This window comes from Macaca thibetana, chromosome 10 (genome assembly GCF_024542745.1).
Source record: "Macaca thibetana thibetana isolate TM-01 chromosome 10, ASM2454274v1, whole genome shotgun sequence".
Taxonomy (NCBI): domain Eukaryota; kingdom Metazoa; phylum Chordata; class Mammalia; order Primates; family Cercopithecidae; genus Macaca; species Macaca thibetana.
Genome location: NC_065587.1, coordinates 70,824,851 through 70,848,535, shown reverse-complemented (window position 1 = coordinate 70,848,535; position 23,685 = coordinate 70,824,851). Strand labels below are relative to the sequence as shown.

At 47.1% G+C, this 23,685-nt stretch overlaps 1 protein-coding gene across 1 annotated transcript in view; it reads right to left on the bottom strand.

The window, feature by feature from the left end:
- STK35 (serine/threonine kinase 35) overlaps window positions 1-23,685 on the bottom strand; it is a 46,989-nt gene that overhangs the window by 8,774 nt on the left and 14,530 nt on the right. The window contains exon 3 of the mRNA XM_050745204.1: window positions 22,045-22,794. Within this exon, the coding sequence (XP_050601161.1) occupies window positions 22,082-22,794 (713 nt within the window). The 3' untranslated portion in view covers window positions 22,045-22,081. The remainder of the gene's footprint in view (window positions 1-22,044; window positions 22,795-23,685) is intronic.

The following is a 23,685-nucleotide window of genomic DNA, read 5'->3' as shown; positions in this document are numbered from 1 at the left end:
CTGGCATAACAGCAATCACTTACTGAGCAGTCTGTATGTGCAAGTTCTAACTACATTATAGGGAACAACCTCGTAAAGTCACACTGCTTTCCAATCACTGTCAAAGGATCGAGTGTTTTATCCATTGCCTCATTTCACCCCGGCAACCCTAAGAGGTAGGGGTTATTGTCCCCCTAGTCTTAGAGATGAGAAAACTGAAGCTCAAGAGAGAACAGCCTCATAGCCAGTAAGTGGTAGAGAAAAGGGTTTAACTCAGGGCAGTCTCACTCCAAAGCCCCTGCTTTTCACATGTAACGATGTAAAATCCCTTCCTAGAGAAGACAAGAAGAGCTTAAGTGGAGTTTAAAACCCATCTAATCCCTTCATTTATAAATAGACTCACTCAGAAAAAGGCTCATGGAAGGCTTACGTGCCGGTACACAGGTCTAGTGCTCGGGGGACAAAGGGGGACATGGTGCCAATGAGGCAGTGAACAGTCTTCCAGCAAGCTCCTCTGCCAGTCAGGCAGGTGTCTGGTCTGTTTAAGGAGACTGAGAAACTACTCTCACGAAGGCCATTAGCAGCTTGGAGAGCAGAAGCCTGGGAGATCTGAGGGGAACATGCACAGGAGGATGGGGCTGGAGACAAGGATGGCTCATGTGTTCACCTCCTTCCCCTACTCCTCAGCCTGCAGGCACAGAATACCTTGGTGATTATCCCTTACTCTAAAAGGATGGCCTTCCTACTTTATTAGTGTCAAAATGTCATTACCTTTTGCTTTCTTTTCTAAGACACAGGGTCTCACTCTTTCATCTAAGTTGGAGTACAGTGGCGCAACCACAGCTCACTGCAGCATTAAATTCCTGGGCTCAGGCAACCCTCCTGCCTCAGCCTCCTGAGCAGCTGGGATTACAGGCACATGCCACTACACCTGGCTAGATTTAATTTTTATTTTTGTAGAGACAGGGTCTCACTACGTGACCCAGGCTGGTCTCAAACTCCTGGCTTCGTTCATGCAATCCTCCTGCCTTGGCCTCCCAAAGTGTTGGGATTATTATAGGCACGAGCTACCATGCCTGGCCTAAAACATCATTTGTTTGATGAAATGATGATGAAAGTATGAATGGTTTTAAAAATTGCTTCCCTCCCGGACCTGCCTCCCCAGTTTTTAAAATTGCACCGTCTTAGGAAATAAGGAAGTCTGGTTACCACGAGGTTTATCTTCACTCCAGTGCTCTCTCAGGGAAGAGCACAGGCTCCACGGCAGACAGTCCTGGTTCAAATACAAGCTCTGCTGGAGACAAGGGGTTATTGATCTGAGTCTCCTTCTCCTAAACTAGAAAATGGGCATGGAACTCTTTCCTCTTCAGGGGCCTGCTGTGAAGAGTGAAGAATTCTTCAAGTAAATTGCCTGTCATGGCACCTGACACAGGGTGGGGCATTCAGTAAGATCCATCTTGCTGTCATTCATGTTAATGGTCATTTTAGTTCTTAGGGTATCACAGACTGGGACTTCAAACCCAAAGCCCAGTTTTCTCTTTCTATCCTGCCTCTCAGATCTAGTTAACAGAAAACAAAGTCATCCCACTGGCTACTCATAGACTAAGGCACAGTATAAACTCAAAGTGGGGTATTACTGGGTGGCTAGCCAAGAACTCACTCTTCCCTGAATTGCCCGCAGCCCTGTGTAGTGGTATTATCACTGAAGCTAATGATGCCCATGACATGCTAGCAGCCCTGCAAGCTTAATACGCAATACCTCATTTGTCCCAAGGACCATGTAAGAATTATCCTCATTTTACAGATGAGCAAACTGAGGCTCAGGTTATTAATTTTCAGCATATCGTGCTGTGGAGCAAGCAGGTCTCATAGGTGCACAGAGGGAAAGTCATCTGTCAGGGTCACAGAGGGCAGTCCTCCCCTTCCTCTAAGTGGGGTTAGCTTCCAAATGAGTCATTCTTCACTTGTTTAATACACCAAAGCATCTGGCTTTTCACATTCAGACATCAACATGCCAGTCCTGGGGGGTTCGGTGGCCCCAGCACGAATGTCTCTTCCAATCAGTCAGAGGCACTGAGGCCAGGAGTCACGCTTTCTGATGCATCATTCCTCTAAGGCTGAGCTCCCAACTGTGGTGCTTAAAGTAGGGCAAAAACAGGGATGACTGTGCTGTGAACGTGCCCGTTGTCAGGGTCGAAGGAATGGGAGTGCAAATGGGATAACACTGTTTTCAGTCTTCAGGTATACAGAAGGAGCAAGATGTTAGGAAAAAGAGGAGCAAGAGGGCAGAGATTATAACAACATATACAACAGGAGCTTCGCAGTGCTCCGTGACAACCCAGAAGACCACAGGTCCACGCCTTACGACATCTGAGCCCTGACCAGGAGACCAAACCAAGGCAGCTCACCCACAGGTAGATATCCAGGGGCAGGACCCTAAGGTAGAGGAGCGTGGCTTGGAGGTGGTGTTCTCTCAAGGCATGGGCTTTGGAGTAGGAAGATCCAAAATTTACATCCCAGCTGACCTTCACCAAGTCAGGGTTCCCCCAGCCTCAGTTTGCTCAGCCTAAAATGAGGAAACGTCTACTTTGCCGGGCACAAAGACCAGTGATAATATACATAGCAGACAGAGTGAGGTGCACAGGAGGTACCTTAGTAAGTACAACGGCGGTTGCAAATCACATCCAAAAATACACAACCAAACTCACAAAACCTCACCGCAGTCACTTGCTGGGGCAAAAATTCCATACCAGATGCCTGGCCTCAAGTTGATCTTCTCTTGAGGTAACAGCCTCCCTCCTGCTTTGGGTCTTCAGCTCCTGCTGGTCTGGCTACTCCAACTCCCACCCCCTGTCATTCAGATCGCACTCACCCTTTGGGTTCTCCTCCATACGCCTTCCCCAGGAAAAACTCCCAGAGGGCCCAGTCTCTATGGGAACTCTTCTATCCCCCTGCCCAGTGAAAAGGCATCGATGACCTCAGATCCCACTAGCCTTGTCGTGTGCTCCGACCTTACCATCTTAGACCCCGAGCTTCCTGCAGGGCAGAGAGAGTCTGCTGCTCCTCTTAAGCCTCTCAGGTGACCAAGTAGCAGTGTTGGGTTTTTAGGAAGAACTCAAATACCAGGTGATTGCTAGAAATCGGGAATTAGTACATAGCAATAAAACTTCACAGAATCATTCATTCCACATGATAGGATTTTAACATAAACACATGATTATAAAAAAAAATCTCTGCCTTTGGTTGAGTTCCTGCGTCACTGCCAAGTGCTCTGCACATGTTCCCACTGAAAATCCCGGCAAGCCAGGTGCGGACAGTGATGCTCAGAGAGCTGGGCCACTTCTCCAAACTCCAGCAGCTGGTAAGGTACAGAGCTGGGACTGTGTCCAAGTCTGAAGCCCATGCTATTTTTCTACCATGCTACAGGGTGCTGCTCCCCTCTCACACCTTCAGAGCTGGGTGGGAGAAATAAGGCATGGAGGGATTGTAGATTTCCCTGACGTTACATAGCCTATCAGTTACACTACCAGGGGGCTCTTGTCTAGATTTCAGCTCTCTCCACTGCTCCTCCCCTTACTGACTTCTCAACAGGAGGCCTTCTTTCAAGGGGAAGAAGATGGCCAACTTTGGCAAATACATCTGTTTTACGTGGAGGGGGTCCTTGAAATCCAAGTGTGGCTATTTGGAGCAGGCCCGGCCTCAGAATGTGTCCCCGGAGTCCAAGTTAGATATGGTAAGAAGTTAATGAGAAGAGTAGAATTATGACTGGAACGCTGCGGTTTAGTCTGAAGCTATGGACTTCCCAAGATGTCTTTTCTTTTTTCTGAGATAGGGCCTTGCTTTGTCAGGCTGGAGCGCAAAGGCATGATCCTGGCTCACTGCAGCCTTGACTTCCCTGGCTTAAGTGATCCTTCCACCTCAGTCTTCCGAGTAGGGACCACAGGTGCATGCCACCGTGCCCAGCTAATTAGTCTTATTAGTCTTGCTGTCACCCAAGCTGGAGTGCAGCTCACTGCAACCTCCGCCTCCTGGGTTCAAAGTGACTCTCCTGAGTAGCTGGGACTACAGGCGCGCACCACCATGCCCGGCTAATTTTTCTATTTTTAGTAGAGACGATTTCGCCATGTTGGCCAAACTGGTCTTGAACTCCTGGGATCAAGTGATCCTCCTGCCTTGGCCTCCCAAAGTGCTAGGATTACAGGTGTGAGCCACAATGCCCTGCCCAAGATGTTAAAATGCACAAAGCCTCTTTCCAGACCCAACCATCAGTAAAATGGCAAATACATCCTACAAGTCTCTTTAGCTAACAAGCAGTCCAGGAGGTGGAGTCCTGGCTGAGGTGCTGCCAGGTATGGTGGGGCTGGTGGAGGACTACCATATGCCACATTCAAAACATACGGATTGTTTAAAGAGGTGGCTGGGGCAGCCCTACAAAAGGAACTGAGTACCAGCCCGTGCTCAGCAGGGGTCCACCCTTTACCTAGCCACCCCCTGCAGCCATCTTCCAAATTCTGTTCACCTACTTAAGTGTATCCAGAGGAAGCCAGTCCCACGGATTCTCTGAAACGTGGACGGTCGCCCAGGCTATAACAGCACAGATGCAATCACAGGAATGTGCTCCCAGGAGGCAACTTACTAAGAGGCACTGAAGTGAAACACAGGAAGATGAAGGATCTTGCCTAGTGCTAAGAGTAAAGGTGGGAAACCTGGTTCCAGGCCTCTCTAGCTCTCTCCCTACTCTCCTCTGGAGACTTCATTTCTTCACCTGCCAAATGAAGGACTTGGGGCCAGCACAGGGGTTCTTAATCAGGACTCCTTCTAACCCCAAGGATGCACAGGTTCTGCAAAGCCCCTGAAGGCTGGGTAGTTTAATGTACATCCCAGGCATTTTTTTTTTTTTTTTGACACAGAGTCTCACTCTGTTGCCCAGGCTGGAGTGCAATGACAGAATCTCAGCTCACTGCAACCTCCACCTCCCTGGTTCAAGTGATTCTCCTGCCTCAACCTCCCGAGTAGCTGGGATTACAGGCGTGTGCCACGATGCCCGGCTAATTTTTGTATTTTTAGTAGAGACAGGGTTTCACCATGTTGACGAGGCTGGTCTTGAACTCCTTACCTCAGGTGATTCACCAGCCTTGGCCTCCCAAAGTGCTGGGATTACAGGCGTGAGCCACTGCACCTGGCCCCAGGCATTTTTTAAATGGTAGAATAATACACCATTCAGATTCTGAGAAAGGAACAGGGCACAAAGAATACTGAGAAGTAAGAAGCCCTTTGTAGGCCCCTTATTTATTAAGGCAAAAACTAACTGGACAGCGGCACACGAGTCCTCTCAACAGGGCGCCATCAGCACAGGTGAGAAGTACAACTTGTGTGGCTGGCGCTGAGGGACATCAGGCCAAAGAGTGTTTGGAGGCAGGCAGACTTCAGCCCAATGGACCACAGCCCTTTCTAACAGGGCAACAGTGAGTCCTCCTCCTCCTTGAAGGTTTCTCGCAGAACCCAAGACCCACCGCCACTTTTTTTTTTTTTTTTTTTGGAGATGGAGTCTCTCTCGGTTGCCAGGCTGGAGTGCAGTGGCACCATCTCAGCTCACTGCAACCTCCGCCTCCCAGGTTCAAGTGATTCTCCTGCTTCAGTCTCCCCAATAGCTGGGATTACAGGCGCGCATCACATGCCCGGCCTGAGACTCCCCTTTAAAGTGGATGAATGTCATCAGCAGGAGACAGGCTCTATGCTGCGTCCCTGAAGCTCAATCCACGTCCCACTTATACAAGGAAGATACACACACTCTTGCAGCAACAAGTGGCAGGCCCACGTAAGGCCCAGTAAGTCAGCATGGTATGACTTACTGAGGGAAAGGGTCCGAGCAAAGCTTAAAGCTGAGACAGCATGCTGCTGCAGAGATGTCAGCTGCATCTCAAGTGTGCCAGAAAGTCAGGGCAGTGGAGCAAACAGTTACTGTGAAAGCTCCTAGACATGAAAACTTGCTTAATATTGTTTTAAACAATTCGATTCCTTGGAGTACACTGCCAAAAGTGCTAGTATTAAAAAGTTTGCCAAATGCACACAGAGAAACAGAAGGCAAGACTGCAGATTCTGAGATTTGCAGGTCTCTGTGGTGACCAGCAGGCAGGGTTGCACACTGCCTGAGTCATCTTGTCTGTGTCTGAGAACCCAGACTCACTTAAACCTCGTCTTTCTGGCCCTGGGAGGTCAAAAGGCAATAGGGCACTGAGATGGTAGTTCCCCTAAGCACTTTAGCTAGTACACAGGCACTGGGTAGAACCCAACACCAACTAAGGGGAACTATTTGTCTCCAGAAACAGCATGGGTAATTGGCAGTTAGCTGCATGGATACCCTAATTCCCTTCCTCAACTTATTAAGTGTGGGGCTGAAAATAAAAAAGCTGCCAACTGCCTCAGTTGGTCCCCAGAGAGACAGGTTCAGCTGTGGCTGCTGTGATTAGCAAAGAAAGAACCTAAGGGAAAGGCTGAGGTTCTCAGGGCCCTTGCCAGGAGGAAGATGCTGAGGTGCCATTACTAGCTAAAGGGGAGCGGTCACTTTTCCATATGGGGACAGAATAATTTGTGGTTACAAAAAGAAAGATGCCAACAAGGTCGTTCCCACAGAGAGGTCCATATGAACTTCTGGTTACAACAACCAGTTAAAGCCCACTAAGCCAAGGGGAACTCACTGGAGGCACTTGCTAAGGGGTTTGGAGATCTCTCTGGGGGAAAGAATGCTATCACAAATTGTTAGTGAGAAGCAAAGTGAAAACGTATGATTAGCCTATGAGGATTTGGCAAAAACAAACAAAACAGCAGGATAGGGGCAACACACCGAGCCATCATTGACTCAGCTCTCATTAGGAGCTAGGAACCACGCCGGACCCAGCCTACAGTGAGCAACGCTTACTGCACTGACCACACATGGAAATGGGGGCCCAGGGAAGGTAGATCACTTGCCCAAAGCCGCCCAGCTAGTAAGTAGGAGAGCTGCCGTTTAAACCTAGATTGACCAGTCCAACAGGTTCAACAGCAAGTCTCTTGATGTCTTGACACCAATATAGAAGCAAAGGTTTCTCATCTTCCTATTCAGATGTTCCCCTTTCTGCCTTCCCATGCTCTGGAAGGTGCCTGTGCAGTCTCACACTTTCTGGAGACACGTGCTGCTGGTGTGGCATCTCATCTCCTCCTCCTGGGGGACTGACAGTTCTCCCCTCATTGTTACTGACTCACCTTGCTCACCACTACCCACTCACCCTCATCTTTTTTGGCAGGATGAAGTTCATTCTCCTCGGGCTGGCATTCAAGGCTCTTGGCAACTTAGCCATATTTAGCTTTCTACTCTAGCCTCTAGGTGTGAACTCTAGGTGTGAACACACCTAGGGATAGGCACTCTCCACAAATTCCAGTGTTCTGTCTTTGGACGTGCTACGTCCCCTACTTCAAATATCCTCATCTGTTCGTCTTTCTTCAAGGTCCATCTTAAGTCACGTGTCCTCTACTTTGCCATCACTTACTTCTTCGGCAAAAGCCAGCTCCCTCCTCTGAGCTCCTGGTGACCCTGAAACAGTGTGGTGCATATGGACTTGCTCAGATGACCTCTCTTTGGTAGCTCGATGGAGAGCATGAGCACTGGAGCTCTGGCCCTTGAGCTGGCATGAGTTAGCCATGTGGCCAGTGGTAAATCACTTCCTTTCTCTGGAGTGGGAGTTGGGACGACAATACTCTGGACGCAGGTGAGGATTTCACAACATTTAAAAAAGAGTGGGGAGTACTGACGCTGAGCCTGCATAGGCCTAGGCTAATGTGTGGGCTTTTGTTTTTAAGCAAAAAAGTTTAAAAAGTAAAAAAATACATAATTTTTTAAAATAGAAAAAAGCTTATAGAATAAGGATATGAAGAAAGAAGGGCCAGGCACAGTGGCTCAGGCTTGTAAGCCCAGCACTTTGGGAGGCTGAGGCGGGAGGACAGCTTGAGCCCAGAAGGTCGAGGCTGCAGTAAGCCAAGATCGTGGCACTGCTGCACTCCAGCCTGGGTGACAGAGCGTGACCCTGTCTCATGTTTGTGTTTTAAGCTAAATGTTAATGAATCAAGAAGTTTTAAAAAGTTTTTTAGCTTAGAAACCAAAAAAGTTACAGTAAGCTAAGGTTAATTATTTCTAAAGAAAGAAATTCTACAATAGTGTACAGTAATGTCCTAGGCCTTCACACTGACTCATTACTTACTCACCGACTCACCCAGAGCAACTTCTAGTCCTGCAAGCTCTAGTCACAGTAAGTGCCCTATGTAGGTATACTATTTTTAATCTGTTTTTTGAAAAAACAAAAAATTGTAATATAATTTTGAAGAGATGGGGGTCTCCCTATGTGGCCCAGGCTGGTCTCAAACTCCTGGGCTCAAGTGATCTTCCTGTCTTGGCATCCCAAAGTGTTGGGAATATAGGAATAAGCCAGCAAGCCCAGCCATTCTTTACCTTTTATGCCATATTTTTACTGTACCTTTTCTATATTTACACGTATAGAACACAAACAACATTGTGTTACAACTGCCTATAGTATTCAGTACCACGACATGCTGTACAGATTTGCAACCTAGGAGCAATAGGCTCTATCTACCATATAGCCTAGGTGTCTGATTTAGGACTGTCTAAGAACACTCCATGATGTATGCACAAAGCCAAATTTACTTCACAATGGATTTCTCAGAATATATCCCCATTAAGTGATGCATGAGTATATAGTGAATGCAGGATGATCGGCAAGTTCCTAACTCTCAGTAACCATTTGCTGAATTTGTGTAAAGACCTAGGGTCCCCAGGGATCCAGGGAAGGGGGTCTGGTGAGCAGGCAGATGATGCAACCTCTACCCAAGGCCTATATTGTCATTCAAACCATGGTGTGACAGGATGGCCAAAGGAGTGACTCCGAAGCCCCTTCCCCACTGGCTGGACGTCCAGATAAGGTTGGAGGGCCGCCCCTCAGCTCCTGATGCTTGCACTAGAAACCTGAAGATTACTGAAACCAGACCTTCTTCCTCCACCTCCCTCCCCTGTATGCCTTTCCCTAACCCAAAATAGAAAGTATTTCCCAATTTACAAATTAAAGTGGTTCTCAAAATCAATTTTACAGCCAGCAATCATGACTCTGATGTTATATAACTAGTAAAAATAAATAAATAAAGAGAGAGTGAGATGCCCACACTGGAGAGCTGCCCTGTGACAGGATCACCAGGCTGCCCATGTGACAGGACCCCGCATAGGTTTTCAGCTCTAAAAAGCAAAACAGTACAAAAACAACAAAATGCCATGTTCTTGAGACGCAATTATAGCAGAGTGCAGATGCAAATAAGGACAGAAGAGCAACACATCATCACCTAATGAGAAGCTGATTACCAAGAAAAGAACAAAAAGTAGCAAGCCTCAGTCATGAATGCAGCCCTGAGTCCAAGGGGCCATTCTGTGCCTGTGAAGGTGCTCTTTGTTCAGCAGCAAAACTGAGATCCAACAGTCCTGGGAAGACCCAGATAAACGGGCGCCACTTACCACAAACACCCACGCAGCAGAGAGTACAGTCATGTCCGCATGACCAAGACACATTTATGTATCTCCCTACTCCCCGAAACCCTGTCCTGCTGCAACATTCACTCTTAATGGCTCTGTCCCCACCACCCAGTCACTCAAGCCACTGATGATGGAGTCAGCTCTGAGCCACTCCTTTCTACTTTCCAAATTCAACCCATCTGAGAGCCCTTTTGAATCTCCAAAATGCACCTTGAATTCGCTCCCACTTCACTACCTCCCCTAACCTGGACAGCCATAGCCTCCTACTTGGGCTCCCTGCTTCCACACCTGCAGGGGCAGCCAGTGACCTCTTCCTGAACTCCGCCTTGACCACCATACTCCAGCCAGCTCCCTTCTTCTCTGCTTGGCAGAGGCCTCATCCTTCGGGTCTTGGCTTCAATGCCATCTCCTCAGAGAACCTTTCTCTGACCGCCTTGGGCAAGTCCTCATTTTCTGCTATTTTCATTTACACACAACTGAAACCGTACCTATGGTACTCCCATATGATATGTCTCTCAAACTCAGCACCTCAAGGGTGGGGACCATGTCTGCTTTTTTCACCCATGTGTTATATTAATAGAGGCACCCACCACAGTGCCTGACACACAGTTGATCAAAAGATTAACGGGACCTCTCGGGCACGCATGTTTTCCTTTTTATTGGTGGGGGGGGGGAAGCACATGAGCCTGCACACATTCCGAGATACTAATTCTCGCTCTGCCACCAGAGTGCCTGAGAACTGGCATGAAAGGGCAGCAGGACCCAACGCCTGTGCGGTACCTGCTGCTGCACACCTGGCAGACCTATGCCAGCTTTTCATTCACGTTCCGTGTAATCCCCATGGCAAACCCTCCAGGTGTTAGCAACCCCCCTTTACGGAGGTGGACTCAGAGGGTCAGAGAGATGCCCAGGGTTTACATGAACTGAGGCTGGGAATTCTCATCTCCACGGCCCAAACCTGGCTCACAGCGGGTGCTCAATACATGTCTGTGGAACAGAAAAAGAAGTTTGCTAGTCACGATTCAAAGTCACGTTTAAGATTCCACTTAGAGGCCTGGCGCAGCGGCTTAAGACTGTAATCCCAGCACTTCGGGAGGCCGAGGTGGGCTGATCATCAGGTCAGGAAATTGAGACCATCCTGGCCAACATGGTGAAACCCCGTCTCTAATAAAAATACGAAAATTAGCTGGGGTGGTGGCATGCGCCTATAATCCCAGCTACTCGGGAGGCTCAGGCAGGAGAATCGCGTGAAGCCACTGAGCCGAGATCGTGTCATTGCACTCCGGCCTGGCAACAGAGCGAGACTCTGCCTCAAAAAAAAAAAAAAAAAAAGAGAGCGAGCCTGAGTGGGAGTCAGTTGTCCCAGGGTCCCAGAGCCACATCCACCATGGAACTAGGAACATGCCAGGACAGGAGGAAGGGGTGAAAGGGACAAGAGTGGTCCTTCAGGTACCCTGGTTTTCTGGAGGAGTGACTTGCCCAAGTCACAGTGCTAGGTAATTATACGATTACTTAGGGCATTATAGAAGCCAGGACCTTACAGGCCCTTCCGATTCTCAGGCCTAGGTCCAAGCTTTTTGAAGGTAAAAGGGTAAAAGGTGAGGGCAATGGTCTGCACGTTTAAAAGATGGCAGGGTGGATGACTGCACCTTCACCCTCTTTTGCCAGAGCCGTTCTGAAGCTTTTGTGTTCATCAGCATCATCTGGAGAGCTGACACAATACCCCATCCCAGTTTCCAACTCAGTAGGTGCAGCCAGAAATATGAGTTTCTAACAAGTTCCCAGGTGATGCTGCTGGTCTGGGAAGCACATCCTGAGAACCACTGGTGCTAGGGTTTCTCACTGACGCTGTGTGTTGGGGGGTGGGATCGAGTGAGGAGGAGCAGAAAGGAGACAAGGGCTTGAAGACATCTTCACCAACACTCCTTACTCATGACATCCTCTGTTCCTGCTGCAGATAAAATGAAAGCAATTTTTTAACCATGGTTAAACTTCACCCAGGTTTATATAATTAGGCTGAAGACTCACATTTGGGTCTCCGTAGGGCATCAATCCCAACTCAGTTCTAAGAGCAGGAGGGAGTCTGACATTACTGTGACAGCTGTTGTCCTGCTTACAGGACTCCGGAGCAGCAGGAAGGAGCTACATGCTCTCTGAAGGCTTTTCCTGCCATACCTGTTGGTACCTCGGCCCTAAGATGCTCAGGTCAGAAGAGGGAGGAGGACCTCCGGACCATGTCAGTGGTGACATCTGGATTTCAGTTTAGGCACTTGGCCTAAACTCCAAAATATTTTTAAAAGTTAAAGTTAGCCTGTTTGTCTGGGGTGTGGTACAATCACTTCTTTCTGCTGTTCTATGCAAACCAAGGGTTCCTTCCAAACGTCATCAGATCCAAGATGCAATCTGGTTACTAACAACAGAGTGTTTACTTGTGACTTCCAGTTCTCTCTATGTCTGGTACAAGGCCGGGCTGTGCTGGTAATGCCCATACAACCTGCCAAAATCTGACAACACTATACTCCCAGCTCCATGCCTTAGATTTGCCCTGGGCGTGCCTAGCTTTCTGAGAGGGCATGTCTTAAGCACATCCAAAAAAAGTAGAAAAGAAAAAACAAAGCGGTGCTGTACATGGTGAAGAGTTTTCTTTCCCCACAAAGATGGAAGTAAACGCAGAATGAGTCAACTGGTTCACACCATCTTTGTGGTTTTCCCATTAAAATAGACAATCAATACTAAAACCCAACCACGATATAACAAGGCCAACCTGCCTCCCATTACAGCTACACTACCATGCCTCTGAGTTCAGGGGAAAACAAAAGGTGCCCATTCATAAAGCGACTTCCCCAAGCACCACATCAAGATGCTTTTTGCAGCCTGGGAAAATGCATTTTCATCTTCCTCACTATGGCCTGTGGAGTGCCCGGGTGGCCCTAATCCATTCCTCCCATGTCCCTAGACATCACTTTCTTTAATAAAGAAACAAAATACAGAGTTCTGACCTGTGTACAATGCAGGCTGAGTTATAGCTTTCCCCTGGCACCTCTAACTGAAAGTGAAATTTCTTTAAAGTTGGGAAATTCATTGCAGTGTTTTACGGTATTGATTTATTTTAAACTTGCTTGGCAGTTTTAAGGCCTGCCATGCCTCTGAATCCTAGAAACGCTGGAGGAGATCTCCATTTCCTCTGATTTTGTAATACCACAGCGGACTCACTAGTGGAAATGAAAAGAGGGGCTAGGAGCCCGAACGCAGCTGCCCTAAACAAGACAGAACCTTGGGCACTCTCCCCAGGTCCTGGGTCCACAATGTATCTCCAGTTGGGAATTTCACTACCTGAACAGTACCCTTTCCTCCTGTAGCTGAGAACACTGTAATCAAACCAAACCCGAGTATGTACCCTGAGATGTGGCCCCTTCACATCTCACCTGGCTTATAAGGTACCCCTAAACTTACTTTCAAGAACCAGCCTGGAATACCACCTCCTCCACTCTTTCCTGTCTTCCTGTATCTCTACTGAGCCATCTATAACCCACCACAACCAAGTGTCCATATCTTATCTGCATTATTAAACTAAGTTCCTAGGAGACCATACTGGGGTCCAAACAATCAATGCCTCTACTGGGCAAGTGCCTACCATATGCCAGAAGGGCTCTTGCCCACCAAATCTGACTTGGCTCTAGACTCTTTCGACACAGGGCTATGGGCAGCCACATCATTCAGAGTAAGCACGAGTGATGGAATCCCTTGCTTAAGTCAGGATTCAATGAGTGAGCTGGAAGATTTGTCAGAAAGAAATAGAGCAACTGCTGCCATTCTGCTGGGTCCTCATCAACCTTAAATCCCTGGCTGGATTCACTCAGAATGGGCTTCTGCCAGGGCACCAGGACCACAGACACGTACAATGCCTTTGGCTCTTATTGGAGCCGTTTCCTCGTAGCTGGTGCCAGACACTGGCTGACTGACAGCATGCCCTCAGTGCCGGGTGCTTTCCCAGCGGCTGGTGGGTGGAGGTGTGCTTTGGATCTCCTACTTTCCAACCTTTTGGCAATTCTGACCTGGTTGCATACCTGGCTCCTGCCTTCTCTGCTGCCAGACCTTGGTTATAAGGGCACCTCACACTATCTCAGCCTTGCCTCCTCTGCCAATGTTTGGGGCAGTCATTGTAACACAGGAGGAACCCACGTGCAGGCTGACCTCACCCGAAGGGATGGCTGGTGGCCCTGAAACAGTGTGCCTGTGCTGAAACCAGTGTCAGACTGTGAAGGACGCCCATGGCAGCCCTGGGTGCTTTACTGTGTGGTGCTATTGGAGGGGAAGCCACCATCTGCCTCAGAATAGAAACCCATTAAAAGTGGCTTTAAGAGGCTGCAGAACGCAGAATAGAGTAGCAGAATTTCCAGACAGATACACCTTGTCTCAAATCTTGGCTCTCAAAACCTTAGGAAAGTGATTTTCCCCTTCCTTATCTGCAGAAAAGAGGGCACATAACAGAATAGCTAAGCAGATGATATATGATAATGATACATGTAAAGTGCTTAATTCAGGGCTCGGAATAAAAAGGCAGGGTCTCTGCCCTGCACAAGTCAAGGGGTCCCTCAAAGCAGGTTTTGATAACCAGTAGCTATTACTGTTGGTGGGAGTGTCTTTGTGTCCCTGGGGTAAGAGGAAATGGGAGGTGGAAGCACCCCTGAACATCAGGCAGCTTTGCTCACAGCTGGACGATTACAAGAGCCACTTTGATTTACCCAAAGGGATGCTATCTAGGTTAGGTGGAGCCAAGGATGCCACGGAGGAAGAACATGTGAGCAGCAACTGGGCCTTGACGTCAACAGCCCCGGGCCAGGCCTGTCCCCTCATGGATGCTTTCATGTCCTGCAGAGCTGCAAGGGACAGATTATCCCTGGGGGGCCATTGGCCCCATTACATAACTGACAGCTCAGCTTCCTGCTGTTGATGCGGCAGAAACAATCAAGAGATGGCAACAGCAGGTCACTGGGGAGCTTGTGGGACTTACAAAAAAAAAAATAAAATACCAGCCTTCCCCACCTGGGGAGGAAAACGCCTCAGAAAACACCGGCAGAGAGATGAGGCCCCAAGGGACATATCTCTTTGTATACAGGTACCTAGAGCCACCAGGGTCTTCACAGTTGAAGACTGGGCTTCAATTTCCTGAGAGAAAAGAGAACCAAACACTCTGACTCTTCACTCACAACCCCCACCTCTTGTGAAGCTGTTTAGCGCTAGTGAGATGGGGTGTGGCAAAGCTGTGACCCCTACTGTATGGGGTCTCAGGGGTTCAGGGGTTCTGGATCTGCCTGGATCAAAGAATTGATCATCAAGAGACACCACCTCGACCCCACGATCTCTCTGCTCTTAATAAAACCTCCAATCTTACCCACTTCAGGGTACAGCTTAGCATTTCCCGTCTCCCATCCTCCCTTTGGGAAATTCAAGGCTCTACCAAAGACTAAGCAGGGATCAGCTTCTGGGGTGCAAAACCAAACCACTGCCTTCGACTCCTTGGCAGTTACACCTTCCCATGAAGGAAGAACCTTCCTTGCTTCTACTTTCCTATGGGCTCCCTGGCTGCTCATCACCATACTCTTGACCTTTTCAGAGTAGGAGAGGAACTATCTCCTCTTGAAGCCTACTAAGTGTTCCATACCACGCATCTCATGATGCTCTGGGCTTGGTGGGCAGGAAATTCCATCTACTTAGATGCTCAGTTATTTGTTGAATTCAATCAGGAAAACATTTTAAATTTAAAGATGATTCAATGACGCAATACACCAAACTGGTTAAAGCCATGGACTGAGTCCTGGGTTTAAGCCTAGGCTCTGCCCCTTCTTAGCTCTGTGACTTTCAGGAATTTACTTGAAAATAAGCAAAGGAATTATTGGTCATAAAGCACTCAGCCCAGGGATGACCATGAATCACTGCTGTTTTGGTCATCTTTGGCACTGCCGCCCTTCTTCACAGCCTTACCCCTCAGGCTGCCACACTCCTCAGCCAGGCACCAGGTACAGGCAAGGGAGGGCAGTCCTGTAAGGCAGGAGCTAGTTCCTGGCCATCCTGAGAGCTGGGCCAGGAAGTCATAGAGTGGACCTATCCAGTACTGGGGGTCCCAACTTCTCACCTCAAACCGTTTTAAAATTTATCCTCCAGAGACTGTTTTGAATACTTTGCTGTTTAAAACAAACCATGTTAATTAAGCATTTGTTTTCCATTTTTTAGTATCATTGCTGATTAACTTGATAGCTATAGTGTAACAACACAGTTTGGGTGTAATTCTAGCACAAAGCAAACAAATTGGTCATTGAATTGGGCTTGTATGGCTTCAACAGGTAAATATGCTCTGCCTGTCAGCTAAGCTGAAAGGGCTTGTGAATTCCTGTCTTAGATTAGGGTTGTACTAGAGGTCTGGGGACACCTGGGGTACAATCTGAGATCTTGCAGAATAGCAAGTGAAATCTGAAGCGTAGGTCAAGGGGCCAACCCAGACAACCCAGTACGTTAGCCGAGAGCCACATCTTTGGACCCCAGGCAAGGGATAAATGTGTCATCTATTACTTCAACAAGAAATTAGGCCTGATTTCCTTCTCTGATGTTAGGCAGCTACCAAGATCTCATATGGAACTAGAAATACTTTCTGTGACCCCTCAGGTCACACCAACATCTGATTTCCTTCAGTAGGCCTTAGTTGCCCACTCCAAAAAGACGTCATTCGAGGGCTTTGGCTTCAAAAGGCCCTAGTAACGGAGGTTTGTATATCAGACAGCAGACTTGGCCATGAATGCAGATTCCCTCATCCCACAACACTCTCCCTGGTAACACGTGGGCGGAGGCACCTGGAACATCAGTTTGGCTGGCTTCCTGCTTGGGGTGCAAGACTGTGGCTAGCTGGTAGGAACCATTAGGAATTATTAAATATCTTTCAAAAGTGACAAATAAGAAAGAGATCAGACCCATCATTGAGTGATCTTTAAAAATAGATATACTTTTCTAGAACAAGTGATTGGACAGGGTGGGCCTTGACTACATCTTTGTTTCAAAAGAAAAGCTATTTCGCAATCCACAAAGTGAGGCTACCAAAGTCCACTGTCTTCAGAGGGAAACGGAAGCCAACACTTCTACCTAGGCCAAAGTGTGGATCTAAACAATGCTACTGTACTACAATTAATTCAGACTGTTTACACAGGGCACTTTCACAACCTATTGTGATCCCCCCAACAACCTCAATAAGATATATAGGATCAACTCCATTTTATAGATAATAAAACTGAGGCCCTCATAAGTGGAATAATTTGCCTAAGGCCACACAGTCAGGAAAACACGGAAATAAGACTCCATCCCTGCATTGTTACTAGACATCACTTCAGGGGAATCCCAGGTTTCCAACCCAAAATGCATTTCCTTTTATTTTTGCAAAAAACTAAAACTAGTTAGCCCTGACTTAAATGCGACTCTGAAATCTATAATCCTAAAACACTGAGGTGTTTTTTCATCATGGTGGTATAGGGGTCAAGTGTGTTTACTTATGCAACTAGAGTTTTTTGTTGTTTTTTTTGTTTTGTTTTATTTTGTTTTGAGACAGGGTCCCTCTCTGTCGCCCAGGCTGGAGCGCAGTGGTGCGATCTTGGCTCACTGCAACCTCTGTCTCCCTGGTTCAAGAGATTCTCATGCCTCAGTCTTCCAAGTACTGGGCCTATGGCATGTGCCACCACACCTGGCTAAGTTTTGTATTTTTACCAGAGACCAGGTTTCACCATGTTTCCCAGGCTGGTCTCAAACTCCTGAGCTCAAACGATCTGCCCCTACTCAGCTTCCCAGAGTGCTGGGATTACAAGGCATGAGCTACCACACCCAGCCTATTTTAATTTTTAATAGTACAAACATCCACAGATATAACCCAAAACAAAAGCTCTTTGGAGTCTGTAAATTCAAAAATGTAAAGAGGCTTTCAGACCAAAAACTTTGAGAACTACTGGTCTATTCCCTCACTGTCTCCAATTCCTCTCCTCTTCCCCTCTCAAATCCACTCGTTACAGGTTTCCCCATTACTCCACCAAAATTGTTCATAAGTACTGATGCTTTCCCATTTACTAAATCCAACGGGCAATTCCTCTCACTCAATCAACTAGCAGATGATGCCACAAGCTGGCTCCCTCCTCCTCTTGATGTCTTTTCCCCTCTCTCTGGCTCCTTCCGTTCTTCCCACCCTCAATGTTGCATCACCTGGACCTCACTCCTCTGACCTCCTCTTGTCTATTACCCACTCCAGTACTGTGGCAAATCTCTAAATTTGTATCTCTTGGCTGGACCCCTCCCTTGAACTCCAGACTCATCCAACTGTCTACTCTACACCTGTATTTGGATTCTAAATAGGCATGCCAAACTTTCAGATAACTAAAACCTAACTTTCTCCTGCCAAACCTATTCTTCCCAATGCCTTTCCCACCTTATTTAATGGCAGCTCAATATTCTTCCAATCACTTAGGCTGACACCTTGAAGTGATGATTAATTCCTTTCTCTCATACCTCACATATGATCCAGCCGGAAATCCTGCCGGCTCTGACTTCAAAAAAAACCCCTAAAATCCAATAATCACTTCTCTGTTCCACTGTTTCAAGCCATCGTCATCTCTCACCTGGATTACTGCAACAGCCTCCCACCTTGTCCCATTATTTCAAGATGCAAAGTGATCCTTTCAAAAGAGCAGATACCACACAGCTGAAAACATCCCCATGGCCTTCCCTCTTATCCAAAAACACAAGCCAAAATCTCTACAGAGGCTTACGAGGCCTACTACTTGGTTCCTGTTATTTATCTCTTCCTATACACTCCTTGCTCACTCTAGCCAACTTTCAGGACCTTCACAGTGGCCATTACCTCGGTCTGAGATGCTCTTTCCTCAGAAATCCTTGCAACTCACTCCCTCAACTCCTTCCAACATTCGCTCAAAGGTCACTGTCTCTGGGAGACCCACTCTGATATCTTCCATTTAAAAGTACAACCCCACCCTTCCCTGCCACCCAAGCTTCATATCTCCCCTACCCTGCTCTACTCTTCTCACCCTACCCTCTCACCGCACCCAGCACGGAGCACTTTCTTGTACATTACCTATGGGTACTGTCTGTCTTCCCAATAGAATGAATGTTAAGCTCCGCACTGCAAAAATTTGTTTCATTCACCGTGTCTAAAATGGTACTTGGAAATAGTTTCCAAAGAACATGTTGAACAAATAAATGAAATTAGCTTGTCTATCTACAAAACTTGGCAGGAGAAAGGGAGGTCAGACTCAATGTTCTTCCCGAATCAAGCCTCAGATTCTCTGACCAGTCAGATACAGCTCATCTACACAACCGACCTGAAGCTTCTGGCAACACAGGGTTTGGCTCTGGTCACAGACCTGGGCCCAGACCCACAATTCTAAGTGCCCACCTAAGACAGGGAAGGATAGGCTGTGGTCAAATTGGCACCACTAGTACTGTAAAGATTAGCTATAAAAGCCACAAAATGAATTAACAAAACAGCCTGGGAACTCACCAGTAACCATATTCCTAATCTTTCCCCCTCTTCTCAAGGTCACCTGTTTCTCCTAGATGAAGCAATCACTCCAATTTAGCCAAAACTCTGCCCTGCAAAACAGCACAAATCTCAAGTGTGGATATCCAAATGGAAGCCCTGATCTCAATTAGTTATGACAACCCCATAATCATAACCTAAATTCAGGTCCCTCTTCCAAGGACAACCTTCCTACGCCAGAGCAAACCTGAATTTTAAGAGGTCTTTCAAAAGCAAAAAGGATGCGATGGAAATGGGAAGTGACAGCACAAAATACACTGAAAACACTGTCTAGCCAACCCTTTCGGTTTCTAATATAGCACTACCCTAAACCTAGCTTTGGGGAGTGCTGTTCTCCTACCCACGGGTGGTAGGACCAATTGGCCCAGCACCTGGAATACATGTTTGTGGAATGAAAGAATTAAACCTAAGTGACTCACTCCAGAAATACATTCACTAAGAACACTGCACACGAAACCAAGCTCAACTTGGTATGAGCCAACCCCACCTAGAAACCAGAGGATAATGAAGGGAAAGGGAGGGAACCCACCCAAGTGATGGAAAGCTCCGTGCCTTATGGCTCCTAAGGCTCCCTGTGACCACTAGGAGATCAGCACTAGCTCCATCACCTCATCAAGACCGGCACAGTGTAGGAGCAGCTTACTTCTAGCTTACCATATTAAGGGAAAAGGGGGTGGGGGATGCTTGAATAAGATATACCCATCCTTAATTTAGTAGGATCTGGGGTAAATTACTTAATCCCTTGCAGGGTTGTAAAGGTGAAACAAAATGGTACATGTGAAACTACCTAGCATATATGCTGGTCAATTTTCTCTTACACATACATTAAACTTCAGTCCAACTGAACTATTCTGCTGTTCCTATAAATACACCTTTGGGTTTTCCAGCTCGATTTCTGTCTACACTGTTCCCTGTCCTCTCTAATTTCCACATCTACATTCCTCATTAACCCAAATTGGTCTAGTCTCTCAAATGTGCCAGGCTCCCTCTGGTTTCAGGTCCTTTGCAGAGGTTGGTCTGTCTGTCTGGGATGCTCCCTCACCCCCAATTCCCTCCTCTTGACTCTGTGCATCAACACCCGAAAGATCAATTTCCCTGAATACCTCTTCTCCTTAAACAGCTATAAAATAATTATGATTGGAAGAATCAGACCTAGTGACTCACTACAAAAATACTTTCATTGAGAATACTACACATGAAACCAAGTTCAACTTGGAGTTTCTCTCCCTAATTAAGATGCAGAATTCATGAAGACGGGGAAAGTCTCTGATTTGGCTTATCATGTCACCCCAGCCTAGCACAGTACAGTCATGGGTCGCTGAACAATGGGCTGCTTAACGATCTCTGAGAAATGAGTCACTAGGCAACTGTTGTGTAATGTCAAGAGTGTACTTACACAAACCTAGATGGTGTAGCCTACTATACACCTAGATGACATGTATGGCCTATCATTCCTGGGCTACAATTCTGTACAGCATGTTACTGTACTGAACACTATAGGCAGTTGCAACACAATGGTAAGTTTTCATGTATCTAAACACAGAAAAGGTAACACACTGCATCATAATATGCACTGTAACATTACAACAGCTGCATCACTAGGTAACAGGAAATTTTCAGTTCCATTATAATCTCATGGGACCACCATATAATATGCCATTCCTTGTTGACCAAAACGTTGTTCACACGGAGCATGACTGTACTTGACAAAGGAAAGCTCACAATAATTTTTTTTTTTTGAGACGGAGTCTCTCTCTGTCGCCTAGGCTGGAGTGCAGTGGCGCAATCTTAGCTCACGGCAAGCTCTGCCTCCTGGGTTCACGCCATTCTCCTGTCTCAGCCTCCTGAGTAGCTTTCTTTTGACTACAGGTGCCTGCCGCCACGCCTGGCTAATTTTTTGTATTTTCAGTAGAGACGGGGTTTCACTGTGTTAGCCAGGATGGTCTCGATCTCCTGACCTCGTGATCCGCCCACCTCAGAATAAATTTTTTAAATAAGCAAAGACTTCTACATAAATATTCACTAATACATTCTTTATAGTATCTAAAATGGAAAAAATCTGTTTTCTAAAGTAGGAGAATGGTTAAATTATGGTACATATAACGGGAATGTCACACCGTCCCTGAAAAGCCATACTTTTAAAGTACGACATGGAGGAATGCTCAGATTAGTAATGAGTAAAAAGAGAAAGACCTCAACCAGCTAGGGCAAGATCTAAACTATGCAGAACTGGATGTGTGAGTAGGTGGGATACAATTAGAGGTAGCGTTTATTCTCTGAAAAACTGTTTACCTCTTATGCACATTTTCTACAGTGAGCATTTATAATGATGAGAAAGAGTGTTTCTTAAAAAAGGGAGATTCAGCTTAAACGCAACCTCCTCTCAGAAGACTTCTCTAGACTTTCCAACTTGTACTCAGATAATTGCACATTTCTCCCATCAAGACATGGGGGGGAATCTTTGATAAGAAGCACTTAGTTTTCTTCAACTTTGTAGTCCCCCCTAACTTCACAGGGCCCATCCCAGGGTCCAGAATGAAGAACCCAGTACAAGAAGCGGGCACACAGGAAAAAAAAAGGGAGGCTGGGCATGGTGGCTCACGCCTGTAATCCCAGCACTTTGGGAGGCTGAGACTGGCAGATCGCTTGAGGTCAAAAGTTCGAGACCAGCCTGGTCAACATGGTGAAACTCCTTCTCTATTAAAAATACAAAAATTAGCTGGGCATGATGGCAGATGCCTGTAATCTCAGCTACCCGGGTGGCTGAGGCACGAGATTCATTTGAACTCGGGAGGTAGAGGTTGCAGTGAGCCGAGATCCTGCCACTGCACCCACTGCGCTCCAGTCTGATAGACAGAGTGAGACCCTGTTTCAAAACAAAAACAAAAAAACAACAACAGAAAGCACTCACCTAGTTTAAAATCACCCAAAATGCTTAGCCCTGAATTTTAAGCAGCACATGTGACCTGGTCCATTCTGGTTTCAAGTTCAAAGGCATCAGGCCGGTCCTGTGGGTTAGCAGCTAACATATCTTTCAAGAGCTGCTTGATCCCCTCAGACATGGAAGTCCTGCGTTTTTGGGGGATGTGCAACTCCATCTTTGGGTTTTCTAGCAGCGCCTCACCAACAGGGACGATCTCAGTCCCCTGTTTAATGTAGGTCCCCAGGAGCTCCTTCTTGGTCTCAGAGTCAATAAAAGTGATTCTTTCTATCATTGCCCAGATGATAATGCCCAGGGCAAAGATGTCCGCCTTGGCTGTGTAGTGTCCCTCCCAGACTTCAGGAGCCATGTAGAAGTCCGAGCCGCAGGCTGAGGACAGCCAGTACTTATTCACATTCACATTTTTGTTGTCTTGATTGCCCTCTTTGCCTCGGGGTGCCAGCCCAGCACAGACCTTGCTTAGTCCAAAGTCGGCCACTTTGAGGATGGGGGTGCCAGACCGCTCTGTGATGAGGATGTTGTCTGGCTTCAGGTCCCTGTGCACAATATGGTTTTTGTGCAGGAAGGCAATGGCGCTCGTGAGCTGTAGCATGAAACTTTTGTTGGTGGCTGGGTCCGGCCTCCGGGACAGGACATACTGATTCAGGTCTCCACCTTCACAGAACTCCATGACAAACCAGAGATAGCAGGGCTCCTCAGCATAACCCAGGATCCTTTCTCCTAAATCAAAGAAGACAGGAAGGCGCTTGAGTGAGATGAACATAGTCACACTTCTTTTGAACTAAAGGATGCAGTGTATTCAAGAGTGACATTGGTGACAAACAACTGCTCCTAGGGGACCCGCAAAACTGGCACTGAGTCCCTTTCTACTCACACAGAACAAGTCAAGGTATGACATGGGCACCAGGGACTGGTGTCAGGCACCTGGGTTTGGAATGAGGCCCAGGTGGAAACTCAGGTTTTACTGCTGTCTGGCGGACCGCAAAGCCTTTTTGTTTCATTATACTGTCTCCAAACAGGCACTGCCATACCACCCACACCTCCCAAGGCTGCTGGGCAGATGGGACAAGGAAAAGCATGCAAGAAGGCTGTCACGAGTCTGTTGCTTCTAATATCATTGTTACTCCATGCTGAGCAAATGACCTTCCCTCTTTTTTTTCCTGACTTACAGAAGGATTCTTGTTAATGTACCTAGAATGGCACTACCATTTCCTTTATTTCAGAGGCACGCTCCTACAATTTCCTTGGTTTACTTCAGAGGCACACTCCGATCCATCAATATTTTCTGCAAGCCCATCATATGCCTAGCGCAAGTTAGCTACATAACATGCCCTGTCTCTATGAGGCTTAGTTTCAAGGAGATGACAGGTATACACAGCAACCATCAAAAGCTGTACATCTCCATCAGGGTCAACACCTACAAACAGTGAAGTGGGGGCAGGAGCCGCCAGATCTAAAGGTGTCAGAGGGGGCAGGACTGAACTTACCCTGTAAAAAGACAGGCAGTAGATCAGTGGGGGAGCAGGAAGGTAATTCTAGGCTGAAAGATGGAATGGATGATGGAACACAGGGACAAAAAGACCAGAAAGGTGTAAATAGGAAGGCTGGTGG